Below are 11,950 nucleotides of genomic sequence, written 5' to 3' on the forward strand. Positions count from 1 at the left end.
CCTTCTGTTCGCTGACTGGCCCGGTTGAAATTCTCATGGAGAACTCCACTTCAATGGGAGAAAGCCCAGATGTAGCAGTGAAGGGAGGTGACAATCGAGCAGAATTGCATAGGAAAGCAATGGCCAGGCTAAACAATACTTAGAGTTGTAAACAAATACTACGTTATGCATTTTCAGAGTTGATTTTATCCTTCACTCAACTCATGAGAAAGGAATCCAAAGCCTCTTGCTATTTGAAAAAAAAGCTTTCATTGATAAATCCTTACCATCTTTAGAAAGGGATAAATATTTTTGACTCCAAGTATGGACTGTTGACGTGCAATTCACTCCCATTTCATTCTTACATAACAGTGTACCACCACAAACAACACAACCGTTTATCTTCCATAACAGAAAAACTGACAAGATTAGGACAGCAGAACTGCATGAAACAATGTGGTGAGGTCTCCTGGGAGCAAAGCTTTGATTTTGGTCTCTCTTCACAGAGGACGGAGGAAAAGAAGCCACAGTTTGTCCGTAAACAAAGCTGGAGGTTTTGTGATGCTATGAGAGGACGGCTGTGACTCTGAAGCCTTGGATAACCTCTCTGCCAACGATCCAGTGGGATCGCCGCAAATGTGCAAGAACAGGGTGGAGCCCCACAGGGCTGCCATTGCTACGTGGCTGACCTCTCACCTCTCTGGACAGAATAACAAAAGTTAAGTGAAGATACAGAAAGCATTATGATGGACAAGTTCTCAGAGTGTCGCCAACTGCAACTGTCTCTTATAGCCGGACACGTCAAGTCAAAACAGCAGGGAGAATTAACTTTGCTTTTATTTCAGCATTCAAGCATCAACCTGAAAATCCGGCCTACACAAAGGGGCAAGCACAGACTTGTCAAGCTAAAGAAGGGAATGTCATCAAGCTGTAAACACTTCCTGTCAGGAAAGGAGCACTTCCTTAATCCTAGAGATACCAAATAATACCAAACAACAAGACAGTGGTTTGCAGGCTCTTCCCATACTAAAATATCAGCATCTTCTGATAACATAAAACAATAAAATCTAAAATAAAAGAATTATGATGTGTGGGAAAAAAGCACAGGGAGGGGATTAATAACTTGTTATTCACATCCACTCATTTCCAGTTAATCCCAGTCCTGCTGTGAAGCCCAGGAGGTGGTTGACTTCTCTGTGGGCATTCAGATCACAGGCCAGAACACAGAAGTCTGACCGCCTCCTACAGTGTGTCACAAAAACAACGACCTGTAGTTAATCAGAAGGCGAATAGCAAACCTCCCACTATCTGCATGACCTCAACGTCACAGCGTCTTCTGATGTAAACAGAACCATTCATTTACAACTCAGTGAGTTTAGTTTTTTTCTTATTTTTTTTGCAAAAAGAAGCTTTAGACTTCTTGCATATCTGTTCCTTGGGTCTCATATGGCAGGAAAGCATATGCATTTCTCTTTAATCTGTGGGAGACGACCTGCCTGCAGACCAGGACTCCCTCGTTCTACACTCAGCTGCACACACTGTCATTAAACAAAACAGAGCCATGTGTCTACAACTCCCCAGCGGCCAGAGCTGCAGCACCAGTCTGAGGGCTAATTGTGACCTGGTGGAGTCATGTGACTGATGTTCAGGCCCAAAGTTAGAAAAAGAAAATTGAGCAACACAAACACAAGCAGACTCCACTGGGACTCTTTAAACTGGAAAGAAGGCTTGCAGATGGAGAGAGGAAAGAAAATAAGCAAACAATGGCTAAAGGCCATCTTTTCCCAGCGTTGTAACTTTGCTCCACTTGAGGTGGTTGGTAGTAAAATCTAAACCATAACTGGTTATTATCCTCATTTACTGCATAGGATTACACTGCCAAGATGCTAATGTAATAGGATACCAAAATGACATCTTAGTAAAAAGAAAAAGTTCTGCCGTATATATTTTCCATTGACAGATATAAAATCTGTAAGCAAGAAGCTGCATGGTTGAGCTTTATCATTTCCTTTACTTCAAAATCCCCTTCGTGTTCAAGTAAGTAATGCATAGAAATGCTCTTCTATCAATAAAAGCAAGGAAAAAGAAGGACTTTAACATATGATATGCTTGTCATGAAAACTAATCAAGATTAATTTTAAAAAACGTCTTAGAATCAGGATACTTCAGAAAATACTCTGCATTCTTTAATGTCTCAAGAGTCAAGATGTAATTAATACTTCATTTCATGACAATAACACTGTCTAAATGGGAAAATACTGAGGTATGGTAGCCATAGCAACCCACAGTTACTCTCACAAGTGATAATTAATCAAATAATTACTTTCTTGCTTAAAGATGTGAGTCTAATGCTGATTATGAAAAACAACAGCTGCAAGGTCCAAAAACATGCACAACACAGCTTTCACACAAATCTGTTGATTACTTGAACCTTGGCTTAAAGCTGTCAAAGCATTGGAAATTGCTTAAAAACATTACTTTTCCACTTCAGCTGCTGCTATACATTTCCACAGGGTTTTACTTAATCGGTTTTGCCTAATTCAACATGCTTTGATTGTTGTTAAAATTGTTTGGGAAAATGAAGGAGGGTTGTGATGGGCTGTGACCCAATTCAGCCTGTCATTAATCTGACCAGTCAAATAAAAGTTTCGTGACTTGCAAAAATGCATTTCCAGCCCCTGAACTTTTCTACATATTTTTCAAGTTACAATCTAAAACTTAAAGACATTTTATTAATATTTTAATTGATAGAAAAACACAAAATTCATGATGGATCATCTGCTGAACTGCTAGAGGTTTTCCTTCCACCAGAGCAATGGCCCAAACATACAGCCAGAGCAACAATGGTTAGAGAGAAACATCCTAGAGTTAGAATGGTGCAGTCAATGTCTAGACCTGAATCCAAATGACAACCTGTGACAAAACTTAAAACACATCTTCACTGGCTCTCAATCTACTCCTGCTGAACCTGAAGTAATGTGTGTAGATGCAAAAAGCTTGTGGAGACATACTGCAAAAACCTTACATCTGTATTTGCAGGGGAAGGTGGTTACAACGACTTCTTGACTCCAGGGGTGCTGAATGTGCACGTCATACTTTCCAGGCTATTATATCCAATTTCCTTCCACTCTACTATTATGCGCTGCTTTGCATTGGCCCATCATATAAATTCCAAATAAAACACATTGAAGTTTGTGGTTGCAACATGACAAAACATGAAAAAGTTCAATGGTTTGAATGCTGTATCTAGGTGAATGAATCTCAAAGAGTCTGATGTTTTGAGCTGTTGTGTTAAGACAACAGAAAGAGAAGGACAGTGAAAGAGAAGGGTTTTCACAGAGCCAGGTAATATTGACGTATGTGCTGGATGTGTCTCCTATCTGTGAAAAAGATAAGTGCCGGTGGGATACACTCATAAAAATCCACTGATGTCTCACATAACAAGGCTGAAAAGCAGAGTAAAGCATTCGGGATGAGAGGAAATGATTCTGAGCAGTTTAGCCAAGCTCAGAAGGCAGTGGAATCTGTCAAGCATGCTCAGTCTGCTCCTGGTAATTGGAAGTTGGTGGATGGTACATTTGGTAGTAAACTACTTCACATTCTGGTGCACTCAAAGTGATCAATACTTTTTATATTTGCTTATTCATCTGAAAAAATCTTTTATAGAAACATAAAACTACAAATAATTCCGAGTAATATTTTAATGTACATTTTTATGTTGAGGAAAAGCACCCATCAAAGACATCTGTATATTTTGCAACTGAGTAACAACAATGTTTAAACCTTTCCAATTGAAGAGCTTCTCTTCAGACATATTAATATGCATTCATATTGATTGGGCTGCAGAATTGATTTTCTGAGCACGCAATAAGCATGAAATATATATATATATATTACACATTTTCAAAAACTTAATCCAATTGAGAATAGAAGTTTTGTTTTTGCCTCTGTAGTGATAAATGCAACACAATATAATTAGTTATAGTTTGACCCAAGACTTACTTTTTGCCTTGTAGACAAGTTTTTAACAGGCAGTACTATCTGATGCGTTGTAATCATCATAATCGACCCTCAAAGAGTCCGGTCCAACACGTTTCCACAAAGATAAATCTACAAGCTGGTAGAGCTGTGAGCATTGGAGGTTGCCAAACACAACTTTCCCAGGTGAGCAAACAGATAGCAACGATAGCGTGAGGTGTTTCACGGGGAAGCAGCAGCCTGTCAGTCAGCTTCACCCAACTGCATGTTTACACATTTGTCGAACAGAGCCCATCATCACTTTGGGGCGTCCTTGAGAGGAGTTAGTTTAGCGCTGAGTGGAGCGATGAGCTGGGAGATGAGGCCTTTAATTAGTTTCCAGGCAGGATGATAATTGATCATCTCTCTCAGCTAACTCTACCATGAAGGGCTCGGCGTAATTAAAAACAAAACAAATCACAATTTCCTGTAAACTCTAAACTGTGAGTGAAGGCAATGTGCATCAAAGTTTTACAGAGAAAGGAAAGCGAGAACTGGACTCGTAAAAATCTAAAAAAAAAAAAAAAAAGAAAATAATCAGAGCTTTAGTGTTTGATTTTAGTTCTTTATCTAGCTTTTCTTTCTTCTGGAGTCTGCTGAATAGAAATGGACTCAGAAAACTCCCTTGATGCTGCTATTGGCACTTCAGGCATTAGGTAAGCAGTGATATAATTAGCATTCATGAGTCAAGTAATTAAAACATCAATGCAGCCGAGCAGTGCTGTTAAGACACTCATGTGCTCTCTGCTCAGTCAGAAGTCAGTGTTAAGCCTTTTCAGTCAGAAGATGGACAGGTACATTTATGAGCAGGCACGCATGGCTATTTGTGAGAAGTTGTGCCAGAATCCATCTAGAAATAACCAGAGATGCACCAAACTAAAAGCCAAAGGTCACTGATGTGAAAACATAAAGATCAGATTTTCTTTCATTACTTGATGCATAGGTTTAAAACTAGAAAATTCCTCAATTTTTTTTATTTATGTCTTCAACCTTAAAATAACAATAAAGCTGAATTTGCAGCTCAGACCTTGGAGAAAAAAAGACATCAATATTGGTCAAGAGACAACTAATCAGTGCATCCCTAAAATTAACAATAGCTGTAAAAGGCACCATGAAAAGTACTTTAACATTAGGCAGAATGGGAACACTAAATATTTTCAGCCCTTTAACACCAATCTGAAGAATTAGGGAACAGGAAATAAAACACGGCAAACACCTCCTCCTCCTACATAGATTGTTGGAACATGTGTACAGGAAGGAGTATGATTCTTTATTCTCATGTTTTTAATTTATTCTCAGCTGAAGAGTTTCTCTAGAATAGATTTACAAACAATTACCTTCACTAGCAGAGTGGGAGAGAAAACAGTCAGCTCCCACACAACCTAATCCATAAAAAGTTAAGGTTGTGCAGCTATGAAGGAACACAGATTTATCTAGTATATGTGTTTCACCTGAGTTTCCACCCTGGATCATGAAAAATAAACATGCACTATTCCACCAAAGTACTTACACACATACTCAGAGACACATTTGAAATGATATGACAGCCTGTCTTGATACATAGACTTTATGCAACTATCCCACCCTTTTTAAGCTCAACACATCTGTGAAAGTTGTCCCCAATTTCAAAGAAATATTTGACCATTTCTATAGGAAAGCATGTTTGAGGTCAGTCACCGATGATAAGACAAAATCTGTCTTATCATCCCAGGCTTTGCTTTTAGTTTATGTTCTCACAGCAGACAAAGTCCAGTTTTTTGGTCCATATGCAGCTTTATCACAACAGTCTAAACAAACCAATGCCAATTTTTCACTGGAACTGTGTGAAAACATAGCACACAGTGTCTCCTCCACCAAACTTTAAACATGACAAAATGCAATCAAACAAATACGGTTGAACCCGACTCATCTATTTGATTATCACTATATCATATTATCATTGCTTTAGAGTCCAATGGCAGCATCCAGCTGCATCTGACACTCTGCTTTGCATTAGGCAATGTAAGGTGAATCATTCTATAAAGACTTCTACACATGATTCTTGAGGAAATCTAAAAACCAAACAAGGTTTAGAGATCTGGAGCTACTGAATCAGCATATGATTACAACAACACACACAAATTCACAAATCTTAGAGTTAAAGTTGTTGGTAACAGTAGGTACCTGAATTTGATAACTTAAAGGGGTGGTTTATATATTTTGCCTATAGTTTTGTAATAAGGTATATTTATCTGCAACGGCACCATATTTATCCAACCTTCCTTCTCCCCACACATACCCAAACCCCACCAGCTGTCAGTGCTGGTTTAGCTTGGCCATAACATCATGACATCAAGCCCATACTATTCCATCAACTGCCTGTCAGTGTCAGCCATGTGCGCTCATGATGAGAGACACATTCGAAGTGCTAACACATCAGAATCCCTGACTTCAGAAAGCGCTAGTTAACATGAGACAACCATCATCTCGTTCATCGGCCTGAGCAGTTGAAGTGAAAAATAAAAGCATGTCTTTGATAACGTTTGACTATGTTAAAATTAAACCTCTGCATGTTGAAATTGAAAAGTAAAACTATTTGGGTGGCAGTGTGTGAAAACAAAACCCTTGTTTTGTTTGAATGATTCCTTTAGGCTTTTATTTGCATTATAGGTTTGCAACCTATAATTCCTTGCTTTTATCTCAATGTGTCATCAAACCACTGTTGGGGAAGTAAAAATCTCAGTCTTCCTTAATACAACATCCTTACGACAGCCTGCAGACATTGTGAAATATAAATAAAAGCACTGAACGAAAACCAACTGTAAAGTTGCCACATGTCACAAGACAGGTGCAAAAGCAAAACAAACACAGAGGAGGAAGTAACGTGAAGGTGAAAGCGAGGGGGACCACAAAACATTTCAGCACTCAGTCGTGACTGAAGCATGATCTGAGGGCTGCCGGGTGTGTATATTCACAGGGATGTGCTTTTATCTCTGCTGATAAGCAATACAAACACAGAAAAGCATTCCTCAGATGGATTACTATCAGTAATTCAGCAAATCATGAAGCTCGCTGACGCCAAACATCTCTGCAGCCTTCAAGACTTGAACCTAGAACATGGATTCCTGAGAATCCAGAGATGACAGCTGTGCTCCAAGGCATAGCTTGCATACCTTCTCCCTGTTTCCACCTTGCTGTGGGCAAGTTTGAATAGTTGGTGAGGGGTTTGGTGAAGGATTTGAGGTGCTTCAAAGCACTGTGCACATAAAGAGGATCAAACTAAAGTCATATAACCTAACATTTACGAACTCTTCTCAAAGCACAAGAGATCATCTTGGTGAACCCAAATTGACTGATGAACCCGGACTGAAATTTGGGGGATTTAGATGCAGTTGTGATGTTTTCAAATCATTCAGTTTCAAAACGTAGAGAAATTCAGCTTTTTTTTTCTTGCATCAAATGTATAGCTGTAGAGTTGTGTAATATATGACAGCACTCCCTGCAGGGCAGGTTGGATATTAGACCGGGGCTGATGGCGCAACTCATGCTGCTGTGTGGCTGTGATAACAAGTTCTGCCAGTTGTAATTTCTAACAGGAGTTGGGCAAGTGCCTCTAAAACACACCACGTTTTCTTTTTAATAAAGAGACAGGCACCCGTTTTATGAAAATAATAGCCTACTTTGGACAGAGAAAATAAGGCTTGTTTTTTTTTCTAACTATATCAACAAAAAAGGTAAAATATTATTAATAAAAAGTTGCTGCAACCAAACTTCCCCCACCTTTTCCTTGTTGTCTTGTTCCAAAGGAGGTGAAGAAGTAGGAGACTTAACGCTCCCCACAGCTACGGCTTGGGTGACTGTGACGCCCCCGCCCGGAGCTGGGCTGCTCTTTTCGATAGTTTCCACCTTAATAAGTCGGTGCTTCGGCGACACAAATTTGTTATCCGACGGGACCACAGTGTTCAAGCTCGAACCGAAAGAAATATTTCCACCCGTAGTGTACGGGTCCTCGAAGTCCAACTCTTTTTGTAGTTTGTAAGCAGCGAGGATGTCCGGCTGAGCTGGACTCGGAAAAGTAGCCCCGGTGCCAGTTTGCTGGAAGCCAGGCGCTCCGGGCACACCGGTGTGACAGTGTCTGTAGTCCGGTTTTGGTGGCGCCGGAGGGGGTGCTTTGGTAGTTTTGAATCCTAGGTGCTCCTTGAACCACTTGGCCATACTGCCAGTTCATCGCTCTGAAGTCAATGAATGTAGTTTCAGCTTCACCGTTTCCGCCAGCGCAGCCCGGATAAAGTAGGGGGTCCTCGGGTCACGCGCGGCCAGCCGACCAGGTTCAGAGCGTGTCGCCAGTCTTGTGGCGGACCGAGGAAAGAGTGCGCGGGCGCCGGCGGAGAGCAGCCACGGGGACTTTTCTGATCTGCCCCGCCGCAACTCTGTCACTGTCACACTCGCACACAGCCACCCCTACACACGCACACACACGCAGCTGTCGCCCTGACCGCTCGGCTCCGAACCACGTCAGTTTTCCCAGACTACGCAACACGGGGGCGCTTGTGCAAGAGGAACACACGTCTCACACAACCTGTCCTCCTCTCCTCCATACCTGAGAACACTCACTGCCACCTACCGGACTTTGGAAACTGCGCTTGCTCGCTGTGGACCTTAAACACAGTCAGCAGCATGCTCAGATTTATCAGCTGAAATCTCATTTTACCACTTGCTCCCTTAACAATACCTTCTGAAAGAGTTGGGCGTCCCGAATGCTTTTCTAAAGTGAGAGAAAACCAAGGAGGTACAACTTTCTAGTCTTTAACAGTAAATATTTTTTTCAGAGACACTTGGAATGAAAGATAATTTAATATCCATTTGGGATCAATAAAATATTTCAGAATTTGAATTAAATTGCATTGAATAAGGAGCTGTATTTTATTCAAAAATATAAATAATGGCACAATATCCAATGATATGCATTCCTCTATCCTACTTTGTTTTGGTGTGCAAATTGTTTTTCTGAAAATTGGAAAAGGACAAAGTGAATTGATTTTCTAGCTCTTAAAAATGTAACAAATGAGGGAAAAAAGCTGTACTTGCAAATCTCAATATTTCATTAGTTTAAAACCACAGAAAAGTTTAAGTATTTCAGTATATTGCATTTGGACACATAATAAACATAGCTCAAATATTCAGTTCAATTCAGTTTATTTACATCGCGCAGATTCACAATAAACATTGTCTCAAGGCACTTTGCAAAACAAAATCCTATTTATACACATAAATATGTAGTAATTTCAGTCTGATTATACAGAAATATTTGAAGTAAATTTCATACATTCCAGTTTGAGCCTAGTTATAAACCAGTGTTGTCAGATTTATTTCATTATGTGTACTGGTAAAAAAATAAATTATCACACGTAAAACCCAACCGATCATAACAAGTCATTAACATTTCGCCATTCCCAGTGAAAAGCAAGATCCCTTTATACTGGAAAGCAACCCAGACTACTCAGTCTGAATGGCCTTCAACTGTGAGGTTTGAGAAGATAGAAACATAGAAAGCACAAATGCTCTGATCGTGAAGTAATTTTGATATTAAATGCGAAGCAAAGAGTAAATGGCTGGGGTAGTTCTTTCAAGGGCTTTGTCTAGGAGTGCTGAAAAGATAAGCTTTGAGCCAAAAGTTAAATCTATGGGACGGAGAAGGCACTTTGAAATGGGCTTCAGCCTAGTTTGAGATAAAAGGTAAAAAGGCAATTTTTTCTAGAAATATAGTCTACCTTTTATATTCACACAGGTAATCCCAGCAAGTATTTAAATGCTTCTTTCCTCACCTCCTCATACGCTTACCTTCAATAGGACTCAAGGGTAAAGTGTCCTTTTCTTATTCTCAGTACTCTTATGTCCAGATGGCCACAGCAGCATGTTTTAATTGCAAATTGCATTGCAAATGATGAGTGGAGAGGATGCTGAAGTCTGTATTAACATTGGGTGCAGTCCTCACAAAGGCCATTATGCAAATAGATGAGGCAAATTGTTTAAAACACCAGCTTCAGTAAACATTGTTCTCCAAGGTGTCTTTCAATACTTTTAGTGGATATGACCATTGGTTCATTTGCTTGACACTAATTGTCTTAACAATGGGCAATGAATGAAAAAAAATCACATCTCTTCTCCCAGAGACAAACTGGAGCAACAGTCTGCTTTAACAGGAGTCACGGTTGTAGCTCAGCAGGGTTTTATGAAGCAGTACTTCTTTTTAATATCACCACAGACAGCCTTGAGCAAGTCACAGTACACAGATCAGAGTTTAGTCATGGCTGGCCCTGGAGAGAAACAACTCCATGCTCTGAAGATCAACACAAAATCTATTATTTATTTATTTATTTATTTATTTATTTATTTATTTATTTATTTATTTATTTATTTATTTATTTATTTCAGTGGTGTATTAAACTGCTGCACTTTGGGTTGAAACAAAAACTTTACCGATGTACTTTTATCTTTTAAGCACAACAACATATTTTGTTCACCAGTATCTCAGAAATAGAGGAGTTGATAGAAACAAAATATTGCCTTTCATGTTCCTCATCCCAATGTGCTTTCACCCTTATTTGATGTGTTATAAATGAGTCTCACACTGTAGAGGATCTCTGGTTGGGTGAAGCAAGTGTGTCATGTATGTCACTTTGCATGACACAAATTCCCTATCTTTTGTTGAGCTGCCACAATTGTGTTCACCTGTTCCCTCTAGCTGCCATGGCTGATACCCTTTAAAATGCAAATCCTTTAATCTAGCACCTTATAGGCAACAAGTGCAGCCTTTCCAAACCCATGCAGCAAGCATTTGTTTGTTGGGAGAAATTTCTGCGTAGGGATTCTCCTGAACTTGTCACACCTAAAATGCGCCAGAGGTGTTAGCAGTCTATCAACTCAAACACCCTGAGCTAGTTGAAAAATGTCTGTAGGCATGCAGGAGCTGAATCATGATCATCATATACAATAGGTGTGTTTCATTAAACACCCACAGTCTTTTATTTTCTTTCTTCTATTGTGAACAGAAAACTATCTGCATTCTCTTTCCTTTGTATGCTGCCAGCTGCAGAGTACACTGTGAACACTAAGTAACAGCTAATACTGTACCTTGCAGAAATTGATAACAAAAGAAGTACACAACTGTGGTATAGAAAGGAAAGGATGCATGGTTTTAAATATGCTTTGTGAATAAAACTAAAAAAGACTGGCATAAGTTTGGGCTAGCCCACCGTTTTTCTTCTATATCTAAATAAAATTCAGTTGAAATACAAATGTCTTTAGAAGTCACCTAAATTGCCAACAGAAGCTTCCTGTGAGTGATTTAATTTCAGTATAAGTACAGGGTTTCTTTACAAAACAATCTAAAAATCCATTAAAAAGTAAAAAAAAAAAAAAATTAAGCAGTTACTGTAGTAAGAAGTGCCCTGTTGATTTGTAGAAATGCAAATCTGGTAAAGATAAAAAAAAAATTTGCAGCTGCAGTTACAGCGAAAACAATGATAAGGATGAGCGCACCTTTTCAGTTATTGAGCTGGAACAATTTTTTAATTATGTATCATTTTCCTTTCCATTAATGTTTTACTTTGTGTTGGTCAAACTAATTCAATACTTTGAAGTTAGTTTTTGTAACGCGACAAGATCTAACTTTCTATTTACAACAATAGAACAACTTAGCTGTGCCTGGATGATGGTTTATTTTGACTGTAAGTAAATATAAATGCATTCAGCAGCTTCTGCTTACAACTCAAACAGCTGTCAAGCCGTTCAAGACATTTGACAAGTAAATTTTCCCCTTCAAGACAGCTGAGTGGAAGAATAATTCCTCTGTAGCTCGTGATGCTGTCAGAGTAAGAGAGGATAAAACAAGAAAAATGTGTTTGAATTTATCTATGATCCATATCATAAGGCATTATAGATATATATTTATTTGTATTTTACCATAAGTTAA

At 39.2% G+C, this 11,950-nt stretch overlaps 1 protein-coding gene across 4 annotated transcripts in view; it reads right to left on the bottom strand.

Annotated features, from left to right (window-relative positions):
* Positions 1 to 8,560, bottom strand: part of shf (Src homology 2 domain containing F) — a 104,093-nt gene extending 95,533 nt beyond the window's left edge. For 2 of the 4 annotated variants that reach the window (XM_032560324.1, XM_032560326.1), the window contains exon 1: positions 7,756 to 8,559. In XM_032560324.1, coding sequence (XP_032416215.1) covers positions 7,756 to 8,190 — 435 coding nt within the window. In that variant the 5' untranslated portion in view covers positions 8,191 to 8,559. Of the gene's footprint in view, positions 1 to 7,755 lie in introns of all 4 variants that reach the window. The other 2 variants (XM_032560325.1, XM_032560327.1) reach the window with 2 other exon arrangements.
* Between the last annotated feature and the right edge of the window lie 3,390 nt (positions 8,561 to 11,950).

Source organism: Xiphophorus hellerii, chromosome 4, assembly GCF_003331165.1.
Source record: "Xiphophorus hellerii strain 12219 chromosome 4, Xiphophorus_hellerii-4.1, whole genome shotgun sequence".
NCBI lineage: Eukaryota > Metazoa > Chordata > Actinopteri > Cyprinodontiformes > Poeciliidae > Xiphophorus > Xiphophorus hellerii.